The sequence below is a fragment of the Taudactylus pleione genome, unplaced genomic scaffold (genome assembly GCF_031769625.1).
Source record: "Taudactylus pleione unplaced genomic scaffold, aTauple2 ptg000009l, whole genome shotgun sequence".
NCBI lineage: Eukaryota > Metazoa > Chordata > Amphibia > Anura > Myobatrachidae > Taudactylus > Taudactylus pleione.
In genome coordinates, this window is record NW_028284412.1 from 5,198,975 (window position 1) to 5,223,348 (window position 24,374).

The following is a 24,374-nucleotide window of genomic DNA, read 5'->3' on the forward strand; positions in this document are numbered from 1 at the left end:
ATTTCTTAACAAAGCCATTAAGTAAACCTATCATTAAGCGTCAATCACCATATGAACACAATTCTATTTTCAACTTCCCACAGTGTACTATAAGTGGAGGCAATTTATTCATTCGTCCTTTCTCAGCTGAGTTATTATGAACACACAAATACTTATTACATCTTTTACATCACAAAGATAACCTCAAATAGTAAATATAAATCCTTGCATACAATACATATAATACAGTACCGTACAATACAGTTCAACAGATAAAAGAAAATATACAATACCACTAACCCACTCTCAGAAGTGAGTTGCCGTTTAAAATCCAGAAATGTTTTTTCCTATTCTGTTGATAAGTTAACTCTTTGTATATACAAGAAAAGCTCATTAATACATAATCACCTGCTGTATGCGTGCTTGTGTATATGTGGGTTAGGAGAGTGTCCTCGTTCATTTTATGAACTATAGTGGTGTCATAAAAATGTTATGCCCCATCATAGTGCCCTAGTTCACACATATACCACTCAGTGCCCCAGTTCATATTATGTCACAATGAAGTGCCCTAAGTTAACAATATGCTACATTGTACTTCTGCCAGTACACATGCCACACAGTGCCCTCAGTTCACATTATTCCAGTGCTTAGCTGGATTTCCCGGGAACCTGACTGACAACTTTATGACCTGGGAGTAGTAGAGTCATGCCCTAGAGGTGGCCCTCCCATAGGCTCTGTGCCCCAGAGCAATTGCATCCTCTTCACCCACTATAGCGACGCCCATGGAAGTATCATTAGGAAACTACCTAAGGGGTTTATTTACTAAGCAGTGTTGGGAGACAGAGTGAAAAGTGATAAGAAAGTTATAAGGTGCCAGCCAATCAGCTCCCAACTGTCATTTTTCAAACACAGCCTGTGAGACGACAGTTGGGAGCTGATTGGCTGGCACTTTATCACTTTCTTATCACTTTTCACTCTAACACTGCTTAGTAAATAGACCCCTAAGAGTCTTAAGTTAGGTCCCAATGTGTCTTAGTTGTTGTCATTGGAGATCTTTATTGAAAAATGTGATTCTCCAGTCAAGAAGGATGAGATTAACAGGGCTATTATGATTTGACAAATCTAAATGTGTAATTTGTGAGCAGAGCACGATAAATGTGACACGTTTTCTACAAACTATGGGAGACCAAGACTTTTCTTTCCTATATGGTGGTTTCTCTGCAATGGGGAACCTCTGAATAAATTGATCCTCCCTGGGCAGATGGTAACTTCAGTCGCTATTAACTAATTGTGTAGGAGAACACATAGGGCCTGATTCAGAGCCGGACGCTCTGACCAGAGCGCTCGCTCTGAATCAGGGCCCTCCTACCTAAAATTGGAGCGGCCTCCTGGCCACTCGCATATCTGTGGGTGACCACCCACAGCTTATGCGAGCGGCCAAAAAGATGGTCGCGATGGTCAAGACCATCGCGACCATCGGGCTTGTGACGAGACCCTTGTGGTAGGGTCTCGCTGCCGTAAGCCCAGGAGTGCTTTTGGCTCTATCAGAGCCAAAAGCACTCCCACTGACATCACTAGTGATATCAGTGGGGCCGGACCCAGACTGAAGGCGTTCCCATGGGACCGCCTCAGTCTGGGCAGCAACGCCACCGGCACGCCCACCAACGGGGGCGTCCTGTCCTCAACATCGACAGCACGCCCCCTTTGGTGCGAGACCCATAGCGACAGCTTGGCTGTCGCTATGCGGGTCTCGCGCATGCGCACGACGGAGCTCCCTCCGTCGTGCGCATGCACACTAGGGCACCATCGACCCGCTTGTGAGCGCTCAGCGCTCGCGAGCGGGTCTGAATTAGGCCCTTAGTCCATAGTCCAGAAGACTACAGTTTGCATAGGAACCAATGTAATAATCATTCAACAGAGGTAATGTTTTTTGTTTTTATAGTTGTGATGTCTAATGAAGATTACTGCACCCGAACCTTTTCCTTCTCATCTTACATGTTGTACCAGCTCTTTCCGGCAGTCTTATGTCACTGATAATCTCCAGCAGCCTCAGCATCCCCCCTCCTGTGTCTTACTCCATGGCAACCACTCCCCTCCTGTGTCCCTCCATGGCCTCAACCCCCCCCTCTCCCTTGTCTATCAATGGCCTCAGATTGCCCCTGTGCCTTTTTATGGCCTCAACTCCCCCCCTCCTCTAGCATTTGTTCAGCAGCCACACTTATCTACCTTGGATTTTCTGCTTGCTCCTCTTAGCACTGGCAGTGGCTGCTCAACTGTTTTGAAGGATTGGGGGTGGTGCGATACAAGTGCCCCCCTTGTACCCCCTCTCGACGGGCCTGACAGGACCCAAAATTATTATTAAAAGCATTGGTTTTGATGTACAAAATAAGCTTGTAAAGATGACAAAACAGTGCAAGCACTTAACAAGCTGTAGTAAAAGGTCTGATTTTGAAGAGGACTGTAAAATAACAGTGGGCCTGATTCAGAGCCAGACGCTCTGACAGAGCGCTCGCTCTGAATCAGGGCTGGGCTTTTTTTTTTTTTTGAACAGCTTCTTGGCCGCTCGCATAGCTGTGGGTGACCACCCACAGCTATTGCGAGCGGCCATGATGATGGTCGCGATGGTCAAAACCATCACAACCATCGGACTTGCGACGAGACCCTTGTGGTAGGGTCTCGTGGCCGCAAGCCCCAGAGAGATTTCGGCTCTAACAGAGCCGGAATCTCTCCACTGACATCGCTCGTGATGTCAGTGGGGCTGCCCCCAAACGGCAGGCGTTCTCATGGGAACGCATCCGTTTGAGCAGCCACCCCCCCCGGCCCTCCCACCAAAGGGCTGTCACTCAACATCGACAGCTCGCCCCCTTTGGTGCGAGACCCAGAGCGACGGATTGCCTGTCGCTAGCCGGGTCTCGCGCATGCGCACGACGGAGCCGGCTCCGTCGTACACATGCGCTGTGGGCCACCATCGACACGGTTGCGAGCGCTCAGTGCTTGCGACCGGGTCTGAATCAGGCCCAGAGTCCAGATGATTGTGTGAGATGGGGATTTTTTGTTTTTTTCTTAACACCAAAACTTTGTTTTCACATTCATACACATTTACAGTAGAATTTCCACAAATTTTCTGTATATGACTTTTGAAATACAATAGGACAAGATTTTGAATTCTAATTGTAAAAAGTCAGTTGACACAAATGCATATCTATAGAACAGGCCATGGAAGTTTAACATCCTAAAAAAACAATTGATGCACCGTGAAAGAAAGTGTACGTGACAGAATTTTTTTCTAGATAGAGCATAGAAATGATGCATCAGTTTAGTCTCAGAGGGTAGCCTTCTGATATTATAATAGATATAGAGAAATGATTATATTACTAGAAAAAAATAGGAAACTAAACTAAAGTAGGTACAAATTTGCTTCTCTTTCTGCATCTCATCATAAAATAATTTTTAAACAAATATTTTATTCTTAAGCAAATCATGTACAAGAGTTGTCTCCCAAATAATCTAGATAATCTATAGACAGTTTGTCTACAGCCTACTTATTATTATTGTATATGGCATTAAATTAATAAACATACTTTGGTTTGTGCATGTTTTCTTTTACTGGTATTGAGGGAGTCTATTCAATATCTGTAACTTAGATTTATATTTATATATGTGATTGCATCTGTTTGTGATACATATTTTGTCTATGTAATATTATGTCTTGATCAATAACTTGTGAATTATGGAAATTTTTGCTGGTCCCAGAGTGTTGCATGGACCAGTAAAGCTCCTACTACTCACATTGGATTGTCAATATAATGGGTACTAATTTCCCTTAAGTCTGAATACAGATCTGTTTGGAGTTATTTATCACTTATTGTATTACTATTTATTATTATCACTGATATTTTACATTGATTAGTTTTCACATTGATCTATATTTTTTCTGTTAATTTGAATTAGCACAATTGATGCACCTATTCTAAACAACTATTATTTTATCTATGTTAATTTATTAATTTGAATTAGCACAATTGATGCACCTATTCTAAACAACTATTATTTTATCTATGTTAATTTATTAATTTGAATTAGCACAATTGATGCACCTATTCTAAACAACTATTATTTTATCTATGTTAATTTAATAATTCAGTCTAAGTATAGAGCTTTAAATTACTGAAGGGAGATCATCTTAACTGGTTGATGTCACCAGGGCCGTAACTAGGGCATGCAACCTGTGCCATGGCACAGGGCACTGCTGGACAAGGGGCGCTGTTTGGGCCTGTCAATTTTCTGTTTATTATCATTCTCACCTGTAACTTCCTCTTATTTTATCCCCAGCATCTCCTGGCCTCACCTATCTCTCCCCTGGCCCTTCCTCGTGAGGCCATGCCCCTTTTTTGGGTGCTTTATGTCCCTATTTAAAAAAGGGGGGGTGCCAATGCTCTATCTGGCACAGGGCACCAAAAAGTCTAGTTACAGCTCTGGAGGTCACAGAGGGTAGACTACTGGAGTGGACTATGGTCAGAGAAGAATGCCAACCAGGGTTGATTGCATTAACGGACCACCATAATTTAGGTTCTTCTGGAGGCCATATTGAAGACAACTAGGGTCTCCTATGATATCTGGAATTAAATTCCCCAAAGTACACAGAAGCCATGTGAGGTCACCTGTGGCAAAGAGAAGTCCTCCAGAACTATGAGTAACTAAAAGACCTCCAGTGTTTGGATAAATGCAGAGACCATCAGTAATGGGGAAAATTCAGAGACTACTTACATTAAGACAAAGTTGGATACCACTAGCACCAGGAAAAAGGCATAATCTACCAGCAATGGGCAAATTTAGACACCATATGCAGTAGGGTAATATCAGAGACAACACAAAAAAAAACAGTTTCAAAGTATTACTAGAAACTGATATCCTGGTGCTAATTGGGTACAAAAATAAATATACTGATAGTTATGATATTGCTGCAAGTTCATACAGCCAGTACTCTTCTGGCAAAATGACTACTTATAACCAAATACTTCCAGTGAACTGCGCAAAAACCATATATAACATGTCTTCAAATAATATGTTGGATTGATACAAGGCTTCCTTTATAAGAAAGATTTAATACATAAATTAATGCATATAACACATAACACAATACATTATCTAATTGGCTAGTTTCCAATAGATTGACTAATATTCTGAAATAGCTTGGTATCCAACCAGTGTCATCTGGAAAGTGTGAATGGTTATATCCTAGATACAAAGTTGGTACTTTTGTGCTGACCAGCTGATTGTTGCAATTGTAATTGAAAACAATGTCTCTTTATAAGCCTTCAATAGGCAGAGTTATACCCCTTTTACACCAGAGCAAAAACCTGGGTTTTTGCTGGGTCTACCCGGGTCGCAGCTCAGTGTAAAAGGGTCTCTGAAAAATAACCTGGGTCAAGTGACCCTGCAATCCAACCCAGGTAGCTACCAGGGTTGGACCCAGGATGGACCCAGGTAATGGTGCAGTGTAAACGGTGCAACCCAGGTTATCTGACCTGGATCATGCCTAAAATGAGAGGATTGGTGGTTGTGGAGCATTCACCTCCCACTTTTTATGACCTCACAGATTTAGCAGGGCAGACCTGAGTTCAGTGTGAACAGGGCTGACCTGGGAGTAACCCAGATCAAAGGTGCAGTGTAAATGGGTCTGACCTGGGTCTGACCAGGGTTGGAACCATGTCCAAAAACCCAGGTCGGACCTGGGTTTTTGGTGGAAAAGAGATATTAGTGACTTATGCTCACCGGCTTGATATGAATAGAACATGGAGTTCCAAATAGCAACTTGGTGTCTTTAAAATGTTGACAATAAACAGAGTACTAAACGTACTGTTGTGTAGGAGGCCTGCAGTACCTCTCACCTCTGTGATTCCAAATAGGCAATGAATGGGAATGTGCAGTACACTGTATAATCAATGGTTAAAATCCAGTACTCACACTACTAGCCCTTTCAGTGCTGTCCACCACAAAGTTAGTGGGCACACTGGGTCTGCACCAGCTTGTGCCTCCAGTCCCTTCTTTAGCCACCCACGTGTCCAACCTGTCTCCTCACGTCTGAGCACTGAGAGTGAGGAGAGGTGTAATACACGCCGTGCTTGCAGGTGTGCAAGTGCAGGTCTAGCTGCTGAGCCCATATGTCCGGAAGGAACTCCCAGTGTGTAGTATGAGAGCTCTGGTGCTCACACGCTAGTACAGAATCCCGGTGTGTGAGACAGAAGCACGGTGGTATGGAAGCGGTTGGGAATTGCCGTCTCTATGAGCAACAGGGAGTAAACAGGTAGTCCTTAATCGATGCGTTTCACTCTTATACAAGGGCTTTTCAAAGATAGAGGATACCCCTTCCTGGTCTTCTTTTAAAGCTATGCCATCATTGCTTAATTAGTTAATTGATTAATTTATAATTCACAGTTCACAATCATTTTTACAAAAGGAAGCCTTTCAAATTGACTTTGTATGGTAGTTTCAGAACTAGTCTAAATGATCCTATATTGATCTAAAAAACTAACTATATCTTCTATGCAAAGCCTAATAGACTTGCTAAAATCACTTGACATTCTCCAATAATAATAAATACATATATATACTTGACAAAAAATACATAAACAGTATATACACATAATAATCATATACAATATTTCTATAAAATAAATACAATATATAACACAATATATAACATTCATAAATGACATTATAGATTATAAATTAACGTAATATAAATAAAAATAAAATTGTATATAAAACAATAATGATAAAAAAAAAAAAATATATATATATATAGAAAACAATAGCCTATAGCCATACTATCTTAAATTGGAATATAGATGGATAAATAGACATATACATAGCATACACATATAAATATGTTCATTATTTTTTTTTTCCTTTCGTTATTTCCGACTCCTTCCTTTTTCCTTAACATGAATTTTTTAGTGTAGCAACATTTGTTAAATATATAGCTAGATTACTGTATTAGGATTTATTGTACATGCCTCCTACAGAACAGTACACTTAGTACTCTGTTTATTGTCAACATTTTAAAGACACTGAGTTGCTATTGGGAACTCCGTGTTCTATTCATATCAAGCCGAAGAGCATAAGTCACTAACTCTGCCTATCGAAGGCTTATAAAGAGACATTGGACCTCATTCAGAGCCGCTCACAAAATGCGAGCGCTCGCTCTGAATAAGGGCGGCCGCATCTAAAAAATGATCCGGCCTCCTGGCCGCTCGCTAGGCTGTGGGTTATCACCCACAGCTTTAATGAGCGGCCAGGATGATGGTCGCGAGCCCAGAGAGCTTTCGGCTCTAATAGAGCCGGAAGCTCTCCCACTGACATCACTAGTGATGTCAGTGGGGCCGCCCACAAACAGCATGCATTCGCTTGGGACCGCCTCTGTTTGTGAAGCCACCCCCTGCCACACCTACAAAACGGGTCGAGCTGTCGATCAACATCGACAGCCGCCCCTTTTGTAGTGAGGCACGGAGCGAGATAATTTCTCTCTTCCTCCGGGGCTTGCGCAGTGTGGCCGCTGCACATGCGCACAGCCAAACATCGACCCGCTTGCGAGTGCTCAAGCGCTTGTGAGCAGGTCTGAATGAGGTCCGTTGTTTTCAATTACAACTGCAACAATCAGCTGGTGAGCACAAAAGTACAAACTTTGTATCTAGGATATAACCATTCACACTTTCCGGATGACACTGGTTGTATACCAAACTATTTCAGAATATTCGGCAATATATTGGAAACTAGCCAATTAGATAAGGTATTGTGTTATGTATTAAATATTTTTTATAAAGGAAGCCTTGTGTCAATCCAATATATTATTTGAAGACATGTCATACAGTATATGGTTTTTACGCAGTTCACTGGAAGTTTTTAATATCAGAGACAATCAGTATTGAAGCAAACTTGAAAACCACCAGTATGTCTGAGATACTGAGCAAACCACTGTGGTCAATAAATCCAAAGTTGGAAACCATCAGTTTTCAAGGCAGCAGGGAAACTACTATTTTCAATTTAGGTGATTCGAAGGACTGAAGTTCCAGAGACAACTAATGTACTGCCAGCAACTACAGAAACAAAAGTCACAGGGAACTCTTCAAACATAGAAATTAAAACATTTCATTCTCAACTGGGGAACAAAATGTATTGTTTTGAAAGAATGGAAAAAACAGTCATGGACTTTAGAAATGTAGAAGTCAAAGGATCCTCTGCATAACAAGTAGGATAGGAGACACAACATAGAGAATTTAACATCAGACAGAGAGCCTTATTTATCAACGAGTGTTATCATTCACAACGAGTGTTAAAACTTGTTGCATATGATAAATGGTGCTTCAGCCAATCAGCTCCCAACTGTTATTTTTCTAAAAGATAACAGTTGAGAGCTGATTGGCTGGAGCACCATTTATCATATGCAACAAGTTTTAACACTCGTTGTGAATGATAACACTCATTGATAAATAAGGCCCAGAATCTGTAGAGAGGAGACCTGCTAACAGAAGGCATCTCTGGTAAGGAGACCTCAGCAGCCGACAGAACCTCTGTAGAAGAGGGCTGCACAGCAGACAGGACCTCTGGAGAGTAGATTCACATAAAGTTCCTCACAATATTCAGACTAGAACACAGAACAATATTGTTGGTCAAACAAGATTAACACATGATTCACAATCTTTAGCTATTGTGTACAATGGAAAGGTAACCAAAGCTCTTAAGGTTCAGCTAAATTGTCTAAATTATGTTTCATCTCCATGATAGTGGGCCAAAGTGGGTAGAATTGAGCCCTGGTACAGGGCTCAGATCATTATGTCCAACAAAACTATGTTGGAAAATGTGTGTACAGGTGGTGGTGGTATGGCAGAGTGTATGTACATACCAGTGGATGCCCTGAGACAATGAACATCCCAGTTCTTAAACAGGGGGGTTGTTTATTCATCAGTTTTGTGTAGTGTACAGCCATACTCAGTTATGCTTACACCGACTCTTATGCATGTAGCAGAGCATAGTATATAGGTCAGCAGCTGCTACCCTGATACAGTCACCAGCCTGTGACTGTGTCAGGGTAGCGTTGCAGTGTACAAGTGGAAAGAGCAGGTCTGGCAGGATGGATCAGCAGCAGTCTTAGGGGTCTATTTATCAAGCAGTGAAAAGTGTGGAGAAGTGGACCAGTGAAGAAGCTGCCCATAGCAACCAATCAGCTCCTAAATATTATTTTATAGAGTGTACTTGATAAATACTACTTGAAAGCTGATTTGTTGGTATGAGCAACTTCTCCACTGGTTCACTTCTCCACACTTTTCACTGCTTGATAAATATACCCCTTAGTCTTAGGGTCTTTCTGGAGCTAAGTGGAAGACGTCTGTTTCCTACCATGGTGTTCTAACACAGTGACAAGATGACACTGCGCATGCGTATTAGTATGGTCGGCAGTCCTCTTGTTTGGGAATTTGAAGCCTCCCTGTAGGAACCTAAACATGGAGTATGTGTAGTAGCGCTCAACAACTTCAACAAACTACTGGTTGTTTCAGTGTTAATACACCCAAAAGAAAGTTCAGTACCTTACCATGAGTGGAAAGTAGATGTGATAGAGCCAGATCTATGGAGAGACTACTCTTTGCCGTGATTTTGGGATAATTACAAACCGCCAGGTTTGTCAAGGTAAAATCACCACAAAACCACCATTTTCAAGTATGACCAGCAGCAATTCGCTGTCCCACTTCTTTTACATTACAAAAAGTTCAATTCACTGGATGTACAGGGTGTTCAAAAAGTGATATAACCAAATGGGGAAACAATTTATTTCACAGTAAGTGCTGAAAGTAAAAAGACCACTATACATAAGGACTAAGGGTCTATTTACTAAGCAGTGTTAGGAGACAGAGTGAAAAGTGATAATGTACCAGCCAATCAGCTCCTTACTGCCATCTTACAGGCTGTGTTTGAAAAATGGCAGTTAGGAGCTGATTGGCTGGTACCTTATCACTTTTCACTCTGTCTCCTAACACTGCTTACTAAATAGACCCCTAAGGGAACTTAGTATCGAAAGCGCTACTCTTATAAATATTGTTTTACTCACTGGTAAAAGAACAAACAAATATAGATACACCACATAATCCAAATTGTTAGTGGTAGTTTATGACAGAAGGAAAACACTTTAAAAAAATATATATTGCAAAATATATTAGTGACACACTATGCACAGTATCAGACTGTATTAAAATAATTAATAGTCTTTAATATGTACACCACATTCTACCAATTATTAGCAGCAATGTAAGCACAATAGCATTGAATCACTGATTAGTGTACTACATACAATTCATTCTGTATATGGCTAAATCTATAAACAGCTTTAAATAGCTATTAGCAGCAAAATCTATTCACACATAGATTGAATTATAAAAAAGAATGCTGGTTGATGCACCATATGTAATTCATTTCTCGGCAGGGTTAATAAGCAGCTGGGTTAGTAAGCAGTTGTAAGTTATTAGTCCATGTCCATGTTAGTAAGCTTACTTGGATTTAGGTTTGTTAGACAGAAGTCCAGTCCAAGTCAAACAGGCTTTTCCAACTTTGTTAATGTATTAGAATCACTAGTACCCTCATACTATGGCATGGGATTGTATATCTGGCTGTCAACTGTACACAAGCTGGTCAGTGTCCAGGTAACCTGTTTAGCTCCTATTAACCTCCAGCTGCTGGCTGTTCCCAGTATGCAGCTATCTTGGAGGAATATCCCTCAGTAAGTAATAGGGTTTAATAACGCCCCAAATAAAATATTAGCAGGGTACAGTGGAGTGGTACCTTCCAATGCTAAAATAGCAGACCAGTCAGCCAGTGTCCAACAGCGCTTTCAAAACCGGGATCAGAGTGCACACCCGATCAGATCACCAGCACTTCCCGTCAGTGTCGGACTGGGGCATGAAGGGCCCACCGGGGGAATGCAGTGGTAGGGGCCCATGCTTAAAGGGAGTGGCCAGCCTCCAGTGGGGTGTGGCCAGCTACCTCAGATGCTTGGCTAACTATTATATAGGACATAGCCTGCAGGCAACATGGATACTACAGTATATGGTCTGTTTATCCATGTTCCTGCTCTACCGGGTAACTGACCATGTAATAGAGTAACAATGTATAATTCAAGTGCACTGTCTGAAACCTGACATTAGAAGAGGGGGTGGGGCCCTCAGGCAGTGGGGCCCACCGGGGATTTCCCCTGTACCGCTGTGGGCCAGTCCAAGCCTGCTCCCCGTAGGTGTAACGCGTTTCTCCGCTATCTCCAATACTCAGCGTCTTCATCAGACATCAGTGTCTCAAATCAAATATAATTTACATTCAACATGGAACACCTATCTATTGAGAGTATGCAGAAGTTAAATGCCCTACATGCCCTATGTGAGAAATGTCTGTAGATTTTATACAACAATTATTGGATTTTATGCTTTTCCAAGCTTATTAAGTTCTATAACTTGGCATGATCTGTCACAGAAACCTTCAAGTCTAATAAACATTAGGCCAGTATAGCACAAGCTTTATACTTAGACTAACAAACTGCTGACACAGTCTCTTTATAACGTGAAGTTTAGAGCTTCCCATTCCCAAGCTAATTAAGAGTTGGTGGCTGGCTAAACAGATATAAGGGTAGAATACACCAAAGAAATGGAGATTGTAAAAGCAATAGAAATCAATAAGAGAATTCAGAAGGACAGTGTGAACGTCTGTAAATTGTTACATTTAAATAGCTACCCAACCGCAAAATATAATTTTATAGGTTTAGTAGCTTTTTTTTTTTTTTTTCAAAAGACCGACTTAATAAAACAGGGTATAGACAATGACATACAACGGAAAGCGCAATATAAATTTTGTTGGTGAAAGAATAACACAGGTCACTCTGGCCGTCACCACTTTCCCTGGGGATTTAGTGGATGAAACCTAACCAGAAGGAAAATTGCACCTCTGTAGCTTGCAGGTTGAACGGCTGCTCTTGACGCTCTCTTCTTTCAAAGCTTACAGCAGTCACATGCTGACAGTCGTCTCCTGAGATTCCAAAAACTGAAAGAAATTAACTCAGCTGACCGGCTGGAAATGGCAGTAATAAGACTTGTAAGACATGCGGTAAACATTCATTTCCCCACAGAGATTAGTGTCCATGGCTACAATATATTCCTTGCTGAATATGAGCCTCAGTCATGCTGTCTTTATCTGTACAGGAACACAGGGAGGATTTACGGGGATGTACTGCAGCAGCCACAACACCAGTTTGTTATAATAGTCAAAAGATCATTTCAAATAAATTTTGGGGAAGTATGTGTGTGTGGAGGGGAGGGGCGCCAACAGCTCGGGTCTTGACAGGACTCAGTAAAGGCAGCGCTGGCTGTGTTGGAGAGGGTTGGGGAATAATGGGGCTGGGCTGCACTGTATGTCTGTCTGGCAGCCAGTGAGAGCTCTGGGGGTGGGGCTTCCATCTGTGGATACAGAACTTATGCTGGGTACACATTAGGATGATGTCAGCCCAATATGTAATTTCCGGATGAATCGGAACAACATATTAGCCATATCGTCCAGTGTGTATGGACTATGCGTTCCCGCTGTCGCATACGATATCATCCGGTCAGCTGTGCTGCACAGCCAACCAGACGATATTGCATGGGACGCCATTGAAGGTAATGATGGACAGAATGAGGGATCATTCCATTGTTCATTACATCGCTCAATGTGTACCCGCGATAATAAATGTCGGCCCGACATATCATCTGGATAGACATCGCTAAAAATGTATCCAGCTTTAGGCTGCTTATATTATAGACTACCCATGATAATTGTAGTATCTGCTAAATACGGAAGTAATTTTGGAGTCTATTTAATAAGCCTTGGATGGAAATAAAGTGAATGGCAGTTAGGAGCCGATTGGTTGGTACTTTATCTCCAACCAAGGCTTAGTAAATAGACCACCTTTGTTTTGAGCTGTGCAGAGAAAGTTACCTCACACAGCAGGATTTGGCGGCAAATTAATAAGAGCATTCTGTATTTTCTTTCCATCATTGAGTTAACTTAATTGTAATATCTGTAGATCAAATATCTAGTGACAAATATGCTAATAAAATTTTTCCCTTATAATAACTGCTATCTGATTGACTATATTATGTTGACTTGTATAGTTAAAAAAAGCATTGCCATTATATATGCTGCCTTATACATTCTTATTGTTCTTAAACCACAAACTCTGTGTCTAAATCTGTGCAGGTGAGGAAGCATTGACAATGTACATGGACAAGAGCCGCTTGGACCGTCATGCTGGGAATGGAAACCAGAGCGTTGAGTCTTTGCATCATTTGGCATCATCTTACTTCATAGACAGAGATGGAACCATGAGGAAACTTCATGAGATCCAAATATCAACAGGAGCTATCAAGGTATTTTTTTTTGGCATGGAGAACTTCTGTATCACAGGGAAAACCTATTTGGGTCTTTTATTAAAATGCATTTTCAGGGCAATAAATGGTGACATCATTTTATTCAGAGTGGGTTTACAACCAATAGCAGTAAGCTGGGGAGGGGGATACTTTTTATTATTAGCATTTACTTTTCTTTTATGTTAGCTATACCTGGACAGGGGTGATATTATAGCTTAGTAACAGGATAAGGGGGTCTATGTAATAAGCCTTGGAGAGAGATAAAGTGGTTGGAGATAAAGTACCAAGCAATCAGCTTCTGACTGTCACTTTACAGGCTGTGTTTGAAAACATGACAGTTAGGAGCTGATTGGTTGGTGCTTTATCTCAGTTCACTTTATCTCTCTCCAAGGATTAGTACATGGACCCTTGAGTTTTACAGAGTTTCAGTACCAGCTGTCCATGGGCTCTATTTATTAACATTAATTTTACTAAAATAAAGTGAAAAAGGGTGTTTTCACACCCTTTTCACATTATTTTAGTATCACCTATAGTTATTACAGGGCAATTGGAGTAGAATTCGTAAAATTCTACTCCAACCCCTAAGTATCACTTGTTTTTAGTAAGCAGATCGCATTTCCCATAATTGTAATGGGAAATGTGATCCGACCAGAGTTACTAAAAATAAAATGTGAAAAATTACCGGGGAAAGCCCTATGATAATAACGCCACCTGGAGGTGGCGTTATCCAGGGTCTCCCCCGGATAGAGAGCAGAGCCCGGAGCCGGTCCCAGTGATCAGCTGTGTGGTCTAAACAGACCGTAAGCAGATCTTTGCTAAAAAAATAAATAAATAAAAAAAATAAATGTACCTACCTGACCCCATGGACCGGTGGTTGGGGCTCCGGTGATGTTCTGACTTTGGTAAGCTGGTCTCCCATGGTGCACTGCGGCCTGGTCATCAGGTGATCGGGTCCCAGTGCAGTATGGGATATCAGCTGACCGGAGGCATGGAAGACATCACCGGAGCACCGATGACTGCAGGTAAGTGCTATTAAGGGAGGGAGGGTCCGCGATCACGGGGGCGGGGCTTAACTATGGGGGCGGGGCTTAGCGCCGTGGGGTAGCAGCGGCGGCCGGTCGGCGCATGTGCGGGCACTTTGTCACGGTATTTTTTGCAAAAATACCATGACTACTGTGTGAAGGGGATTCGCAGGGACAGAGCTTTCTCGGAAGCTCTGTCCCTGCAAGGGATTTGTAGTAAATCCCTGTGATATTGCCTGAATTCGCAATGCGAATTCAGTCGATAATATCACACTACAATCTGCATTACAAATGAGGATTGTAGTAAATAGAGCCCCATGTCTTGTCAATCTTAAACTTGCCATACAATTCTGGTTTTTGCCACTTATTGCAGAGCTGTACACTGTTTAGAGTAAGACACCACTGTAAAACCAGTGATGAGTAATGATCAGTGATTAAGATAATTACACTTATTAAGGAGAGGACACTTCAGTTGGCTCCACCTGCACCCTAATCTTGTGTATATGACTATAGCAGGTACTGTAACTCATCTTACATTTGTGTCTTTCAGTTGTGTCCTTAGTGACCTTGGCCTCTTGGTGCTATTTTCAAAGTAGAGTTTTCTGTCTAAATAGTAGTTTGCTATGAAATTCACCTCCTGTCATCTGATGAAATGTCAACTGTATTAATTTAAGGCTGTAATGTATTTGTCCTTAGGCAAGAAAGTACACTGACACTTGTATTGCTCTGCTCTAAAATGTGATGATCTAAAATATTCTGGGGGAGATGTATCAAGCCTTGGAGAAAGATAGAGTGGAGAAGTTGCCTAATGCAACCAATTGGCTTTTAACTGTTATTTATCTAGCACAGTCTATGAAATGACAGTTAGGCGCTGATCGGTTGCTTTGAGTAAGTCTCCACTTTATCTCTATCCAAGGCTTGATACATCTCCCCTTCTGTGTGAAACCCATAAAACACAAAGGGACTGATACAAATGATTGGAGCAAAGCAAGAAGGGAGCAACCATGTTGCAATGCAACGGGTGCTAGACTACAAATGCATTTATTTTAGGGATGTGCAGGCTCTGATTAGTTGGATTTTACCGCCAAATTCAGATTTTTCCCGCCAAAAATCGGGTCTCAGAAAGAGGCGAAACATCATATTTCATGGACAAACATCATCTTTCATGGACTTTTGCCCTGGAATGATGATGCTTGTCCATGAAAGATGACGTTTTGCCTCCTTCTGAGACCCGATTTTTGGCGGGAAAAATCCAAAATTGGCAGGAAAATCCGAACTAATCCGAACCTGCACATCCCTAATTTATTTATATTTAGCAGCAAGGAAATTACAGACTGCTTTTGCAGGTGGCATACAAATGTTCCGCACCTTCAGCCAGGTGTGATAGGATCACTGGTAAAGTGGTCTGTGACAGGGACATTTATCCCAGATTCCTGTCTTATGTGTTTTAAATCCCCAGGAGAAAGTCTGCAGTGTAGCAGGCTTGAGTCTCGGCTTTTTGAAAAGCCGGTTTGGGACCTGGGGGTTGTGGGTGAGAGGAGAGGGAGGGCTCCACCCACGGCTACTCCAGGTTTTGGTTCTCGCAGCCTGGTAACAGGCTTGTTAGGATTTCCACCTGAGAGTGGCCAATATAAGCCTAGTGTGTTTAGGGCTGAGTGTCTCACCTGGGAGAGCAGACAGGGAGTTTGCTCAGAGACACTGGAAAAACCTATCTGTGAGTGTTGTGCTGTGCCTTTGTTGCTGGCGAGGGCATTAGGCCCTGCCAGGTTCAGGTAGTGAGGGAACTACCTGTGAAGTTAGTGCCCCGACAGGGCTAGGATTTATGTTTATGTTTTCTTTATGTTATTTCTGACATTGTACAATAAAGACTGGTGCCGACCAGCTTGTACTCACATCCAGACTGGTGTGATGCTTCCCTGCTGCTGTGGGTGTGTGTAAGAAAGGAGTCCTTCTACCCAGGAGAGGGAACCCCTAATCTGACTGTGTCACAATGGACACTCTCCTTCCCAACTCTAAATTTGTTTGCATATTTTAAATCTGGTACTGTACATGGTTCAGCCAAGGTGCAAATTTGCTCCTTTGTTTGATTTGCTCCTAACTGCATAAGCCTCAAAGTATTCATGACTATATGTATTTCCACAATAAATAGATAAACTAATGTGTTATTATTACATGTTTAATATTATTTTATATAGTTTTCAAAGCACTAATTTTAAGTGTTTTTTTTTTTTTTTCTAAATTAAATAGTTTATCAACGTTGGGCAGTACTGTATAGCATTACAGCATTTTTGCCAAATACACTGGTACCCAGGCCATTTCTCCCTATGGTTCCATAAACATCCCAGTGCCTCCGACCCATGGAGAAGTATAATAACACAAAACATTAGTGATTAATTTAACATTATTCAAAACCTAAGGGGACGGGTACTGCCCACAGTTGGAACCACTGGCCTAGCTTGGTGAAGAAGCTGGGTGTACCAAAGCCAAGGAAATTATGTTTTACTTTTGGAAGAATATCAGCAATTGAGGCTATGTTGGGTAGCAAAGGAATTTAGAGAAAAGCTAACAGCTGGAATACTCAGTAGCTCCATGTCTTCTGAAGCTTATAAAACCAATCCACATATAGTTCTCAGTCTGCTGGAAAATCATTAATATTCTATTGTTACTGTTTATGTAATCTAAGAGATGTCTGCATTATGTCATGTTTTACGCATGTTCTTGTGGAGCGTTGGCAATTCTTGGAATATCTGTCAAACAGAAAATTATGCTAAACCAAATAGGTAGGATATACTGAAAGAAACCGTGAACTAGTGAATGTTAATGGTACATACATTAAATGGAACCATTGTTTTCCTTTTAAATTTAGGTTCACCCAATTGGTAGGGTTATTTGCAAATTGTTGATAACAATTGTTGTGCTAACTCTCGTACATATATATTCTTTTTCTAACCTGTATACTGCAATTTACTATTGACTTCTATCAAATGCATTTAATAAAAGTAATCATCCAGTAACACATATCACCCTCCTCTTTCTATTCACTACAGCAGAACTTGGTAGACTGCCAGATCTAATGCTGGATTGTTGCTGTTTTTGCTGCAGACATTTTGTTACTACACATTTATACTTTCATCATGCAATAAAGTAGGGGATGTAGTTATAAGGCCGGCGGCCACAGCCGCCAGTCTCAATCCCGACACTGTAATCCCGGCAAGGGATTTAACATAGACGTCGAAGTACTGATGCCTATGTTAATCCCGATGCTGGAATGCCGAGACGATGCCGGACCGATCGTCCTCTGCCGGGGGTGAGTATACACTTAGCCGAGGATGGGGGAGTTAGGTTTAAGGATCCCCGGGGGGATTTAGGGTTAGGCACCCCGCCGGGAAGGTTAGGGTTAGGCTAGGGGAAGGGGGGATAGGTTTAGGCACTGGGGGGGAGGTTAGGGTTAGGCACCCCCCCCGGGAGGGTTAGGTTTAAAGTGCGGGGAGGGGAGGTTAGGTTTAGGTACTAACAGGAGGAGGTTAGGGTTAGGCACTAGGGGGAGGTTAGGGTTAGGCAATCCTAAGGGAGGGATAGGTTTAGAGGGGGGGAGAGGGGTAGGGATAGTATACTTTCCTGCGCTGTCTGGATTTTCACTCATCGGGCTGCCTGGTGTCCGGCGGTCATTCATACTGATTCCATAAAGTAGAGCCAAGTTTGTTGCTTTTCAACAAAAAAACAACAGAAATAAATATATCTGTACAAAATTACCTGCAGCATTTTATTAATTACTGAATTACACTTTAAATGAGAAATGAAGATAAAATAAAGGTAAAATCACACCTCTCTCTGCAGGTCACTGAAACTCGTACTGGACCATTGGGATGTAGCAGCTATGATAATCTGGATTCAGTCAGTTCAGTGCTATTGCAGAGCACAGAAAGCAAACTCCATCTTCAGGGTGAGTATAGAAAAACATATACAGGTACAGCATTAATATATGTGGACACTATGAAGGACATGTGCCAAGCCTTCTTAAGATGGAGAAGTGGGAAATTGGAGAAGTTGCCCATTTAAACCAATCAGCTTCTACCTATCATTTTATAGAATTTACTCCATAAATGCTACTGTACATCAAAGCTGATTGGCTGCTATGAGCAACTTTTCCACTTGCCCACTTCTCCACTTTTCAGAAGGCTTGATACATATCCCCATAGTATATTAATATGTAGGACCACGTATATTACAGTTTTCTGAGACTAAAGGATTCTTTGAATTGTTCTAATATAGTGCAGGTAAATTGCATAGTTTTATTGTGCGTGTACAGTATAAAGTAAAACTAATGCTCTTAACAAAGGATATATCTATTTCCCCATCTCTCTGCTATGGTTTCTTCTATGACCTAGGCCCAGAGGCTTTTTAGCAGATGAGGAGGCCGGTGTGCAGCACCCCTAGTCTCCTACTTATACCTGGTTGTAAAGCTATATTTCCTGCCATGTCTTTGAAAAGATGGTGCATATGCAGAAGATGGCAAAGACATTGGCATAATGCCAGAGGTTTTGTTATCTTCTGTGCTGGAGCCATCTTTCTGCCAGAAAAATAGTGCCACTGGCATCCAGGTAACAGTAATAGTCTGTTCTTCTAAGTGCATAGTGTGCAGCATAAGGTCCTTAAATCATGGGCCCATGTGCAATGTGCCCTTTAGGGCCAAAGTATATACACTTTTTCCATTCTTGTACCGTTTCCAACACTTTTACACAAATTGATTGCAGTGGGAAGCTTTATCACATGCAGATCACAATTGAATGCATTGCAGCTGGAGGTTATTTAAATCACCATACATAGTTCACAGCATAAGAAGCGATGCTATAACAGCCAGGAATGGGTAGAACAACACCATGTTACTTAAAAAAAAAAAAAAAGAGGTTGAGAACCTTATTTATAATGTTTTGTCTTCATACAATACATCTGGGTGGTCTGCCCAACGCACACGTTAAAGTGCTTGGGTACTCTCTACTCTTGTGAGACACCTCCATAAGCTAGAAATGCAAATAACAAAGTATAAAGGTGGACAAGCCGGAAGTGGTACAGTATGCTAAAAGAGTGCACATAGGAATACGCTTGTCCACAGACTTACAATGGGAAGGTGTATAATGCATACCTATAAACCTATAACATGCCACCTGATCTCTGCCTACTCGGTGGTGGTGCACAGATAAAGCCCTTTTGGGAAGCTTAAATAACTGTGATCCACCAATTTCTCTCATTTTATTAATGACACTGCACAGATTGGGTCTATTTACTAAGCAGTGTTAGGAGACAGAGTGAAAAGTGATAAGGTGCCAGCCAATCAGCTCCCAACTTGTCATTTTTCAAACACAGCCTGTGAGATGGCAGTTAGGAGCTGATTGGCTGGCACCTTATCACTTTTCACTCTGTCTCCTAACACTGCTTAGTAAATAGACCCCTTAAATCTTGTTTTAGGATAAGCAAAGACTTCAAAAGGTACACCATAATAAGAGATGCAGAGAGGGATGGTAATTAGGGGTGAAATACTCATTCACTTGCTGTGGAATTTGATAAAATAAAACAAGGAAAAATATTAAGTGATAAGACTTCTTGATGTTTTTGAAGGGAACCAAAGCTTGTCACAAGCACCGAGCATGAGAATGGGGCGAATTATGGCTTTGATGAGCAAAGCCTGAGTCTTTAATTAGATATATGACATTTCTGGGATCTAAAGCAAAAGAAGAAACACAGGGCCCGATTCAGATCCAGTCACTAAGCCGCAGACTCACGTTATGGGCAATTATCGCCCGTCTGCACATGCGGCAAAATACGCATGCGCAAAGTAGTCACTGCACCCGGGAATCGTGCGCTCGTAGTATACAGACTGGACGCTACTTTGAGTGACAGAATGTGCCGGTTGTGGGTGGTAACAAATCTTGGGGGTAGTAGCAAATATTCTACTCCAAAATTGTGAGCGTCGGACAGGTGCCGCTCTCGGGCGACTTTCAATAGATCGCATCGATGGAGCTGCTGTGCTACGCACACGAAACCCTGACCCATAATCAGGTAGTCTACGAATGATTTAGCACCGGGTGCCCAGCGAACATGAATAGGGAATGGTGCTTGTGGACGGGGGAATGGTGCTTGTGGACGGGGGAATGTTGCTGCGAACACAGGCGTGTCTGGGCATCAAAACGGAGTTTTATGGGTGTGCATAATTAGCATGGAGGCGTCATTGTAGACGTCACTTGGTTGTATTTCAGCCTGCAGTGATCGCAGTGCTGGCGTTGGGGTAGGCTCTACCTCAAGCGCTGCTTGTAGCTCCGATGGTTCTCGATGGTTCTGATTAATCATACACTTCCTGGAGATGACGTGTGTTAAGAAAGAAAAGTGGGCGTCTTTATACCAGCATGCGTTCGCTCTGCCGTCACTCTCTAAGACATAGAGGGCGTCCTTACACCAGACAGTGCGATCGCAGAATTTGCATACCCGGCCCCTTTTGGCTGCGAGAGAGCGCAGCTTAGCGTCCGGTTCTGAATCAGGCCCACAGTCCCAAGATAAGTGGACTGATATGAGCACATATCACCCAAGCAGGAAAATCCTTTGTCCATAGATAAACCATAACTTTTAAAGCACATGTGCCAAGAGTACTGGGAGCGGGTACTAATTACAAAGGCCCAGCATTGTCTGAATGGGCTGAGGAGCTGTGGAGGAGCAGAAATATCCTGTGCATTTTATTTTTTTCTGAGGAAATATGGCCATGCCTCCCATATTTGGCCACACCCCCTGCATTATCTGGGCCCATCAATGGTCTTGGAAGCCCTGGGTTTGCCCTCTGATTGATCAGTGGATTGTCGGTGATAAGCTTATGAGGAGTTTATTTTGATCCCAATTCTAGCACAGAAAGCTCAAAACTTTGACGCAACTGCGCACCCGAGACAGTGTTAGTTAAATAAGTAGCTACAAAGTGTTTTTATTTGTGTTGCAATTAGACTACAAGCAAACCATAAACCAAAGTGAATTAAAATAGTATTATTATATTATGATTTTATTTTGAAAAAGACTGAAGAGAAATTGAATTTATAAATCTATGGGACCCTAAATATAATCTTTTATGTCTCCTTTTAAGGGCTATTTTGTTCAAATATGAACATGTGTATTGACCACTTGAAAGATAAAAAATCTTAGTTGATGTTAAATATTAGGTTTTATTGGCAGTCCTTTACAGCAGTGACATAGCACTTCAACATTGCAATGTGCAATCTGCTTTTTCATGGGTCATTTTGTTTCTCATTTTGACCAGAAAAACACTCTGACGCATGTATGGTACCTTCCCTGAAGTATTGCAATTACTGAAGTGTATTATTTTGTAGTTTTTCTTCCATTAGCATCCTCAAAATTCCTACATGTACAGACACAGATACTGACAGTAAACATAACTATCACGTTTATTAGTGCTCTCAGGTGCAATTTCAAGAAAAGGACCCTTCATGTTTTAAAAATATAGCAGCGCATCATTTTCGAAGCGCATCAAAATGTAGGTAAAAGTCTGTTTATTACAGTACATACTGTGTTTCATTATATGCTCATTATAGTATAGCTGAAAACAACAATTATTAGATATATTTAGATTTTTTTTAATTACTAGGATTATGTGGTATCAAAATAGAGGAACATGTTTCATTTAATATCCCAAATAGATTATATAAGTGATTAATAAAATAGTTTATTGATTGTTGTATTTTTAGCTTTCTACATTTTTGTGTGGAATCTCGTTTCTCAGTAGACCTGTTATCGAGTACTCCCATCTCCTGACATCATAAGTGGCAGGAAGAACTCCGGAGGAGTCACAAATGGCAATTCTAGATTGCTTTTAGTGTTTTTGTTTGGTATGGATTGCTATAGCCCCACAAATCACCTGCATTGATAAGATGGACCTATTAGTGGCATATTGAATGTTGGTACATTTTATCATTTTAATGTTGCTTTTTTTTTTTAAAGTGGCACACTAGTAGATAAAGGGTTAGTCTTACAAACTAGTTCTGCCATTGGAAGAAATGCACTGCAGTTACTTAACCACTTTTCTCTGGCAAATTTTTGTTTACAAATCTTTATTTTAAGTCGATAATGTATTTTTATCTATTAATGGTTAATAATATTTATTTAAAAACTTAATTTAACACTATTTTATTTTAAAAAAATTCATCGGGGCATCTAGCATCACCCTGTGGCCTTGTCTAGAGTTACTAAATGCTGTTAATAAAAAAGGTTATTGTTCTTCCTGTTTGTCTTTTGATGAATACAGTAGGGAACCATTTTGTCCAAAATGGACAAGAACTTACACTTAAAATAATTAGAGTATTGATGGACATATATTTCTATTGTGGTTTAGTATGTTTTGCATGCATATTTCACAGTGGCCTTATACACTACAAACACTTATACAGTACAGTCTTGATTTACATTGATTTACAAAGGCACAGTAATGAATGGTATATAGTTGTTTCAGTGCACATGTGCTAAAGACAAGAGGATCACTGGTTTTAGGAGCAGCTAGGGTTGGAGGTAACCACACTCCTAAATATCAAAATATTAGTAGTATATAAATTTTTTATATATACTGTGTGTGTATATATATATATATATATATATATATATATATATAAATAATGGCCCTAGCGCTCACTATGAGTATTTGGTTGGTAGTGAGTGTGTATCACTGACTTGTATAAGAGGTGCTGAGTGATTGAACACTCAGCACTTCTCATACAAGTCAGTAATACTGCACGCACTTACTACCAATCAAATACTCATAGTCAAAGCTGGGGTCAATACGTATATATATATATATATATATATATATATATATATAGTCACACTTCTCTGTATTCACAGAAAAAAAAACAGCACTCCAGGTTACACCAAAAAAAATCACTTTGTATGAAGTACTGAGCAGCATGAAAATAAAGACGGTCACATGGCAAATAAAATGCTGATATGCATCATAAAATAGCAGCATATACTTAACAGACTCCCATCTGATAATAAATTGACAGCAGAAATCCAGAATAAAAAATGTCAGCTGCAGTATCGTCATACATCTTAACCGCCGTGGAATAAGTGTGCTTGAGTCGATTTGGAGCCAGTATACCGCAGCCCGACAGCTGTTTCGGTGTTTGCTTACACCTTCATCATGGGGCACAGAATGACTATACTGCAGTGAAATCAACATTTAATAGTGCACAATAATGAGTTCACCTGTGTACAAATCCACATGGCCACTCACCTGATACATATCCGTCCCACTGTATAGAGTAGAAATCAGACATCCATGCAATCAGCAAATCATGCATGAATAGATTGGCATACGATGGGGCCATATTAGACCCCATCGCAGTGCCACGTTGCTGCAGATAAAAACCATTATCAAACATGAAGTAGTTCTTGTGCAATATAATATTGATAAGTAACACTAAATAATCTATTGGCGGTCCTACATAAATAGGGTTATCTATGGCAATATTTCTAATGGCCTCCATCCCTAAATCGTGTGGAATATATGTATATAGATTAACTATATCTAGTGTTACCAAGATGGTGCCATTACAAGGGTTTGGTAAAGTTCTTAATTTATTCAAAAAATCGGTAGTGTCCCTCAGATAAAACTCAGTATTTTGTACTAACAGTTGCAATATAAAGTCCACATATTGCTATAATGTTTGACATAATGATCCATGCGAGATGATTGGTCTCCCTGGTGGATCATGTAAGGTTTTGTGGACTTTAGGTAAAATGTACAGAAGGGGTACTACTGGGAATTCTTGTGTCAAGAAGGCTGCTATTTGTTCATTTATCCAGGAATTAAGTAAGCCCATACTAATCACATTATCTATCTCTTTCTTATAATTAGTTGTCGGATCATATGACAGTTTTTTGTAGCAAC

At 41.0% G+C, this 24,374-nt stretch overlaps 1 protein-coding gene across 2 annotated transcripts in view; it reads left to right on the top strand.

Moving 5' to 3' along the window:
- BRINP1 (BMP/retinoic acid inducible neural specific 1) overlaps positions 1 to 24,374 on the top strand; it is a 267,130-nt gene that overhangs the window by 178,648 nt on the left and 64,108 nt on the right. For both annotated transcript variants that reach the window (XM_088467033.1, XM_088467044.1), the window contains 2 exons: positions 13,249 to 13,418; positions 18,278 to 18,383. In XM_088467033.1, the coding sequence (XP_088323159.1) occupies positions 13,249 to 13,418; positions 18,278 to 18,383 (276 nt within the window). The remainder of the gene's footprint in view (positions 1 to 13,248; positions 13,419 to 18,277; positions 18,384 to 24,374) is intronic.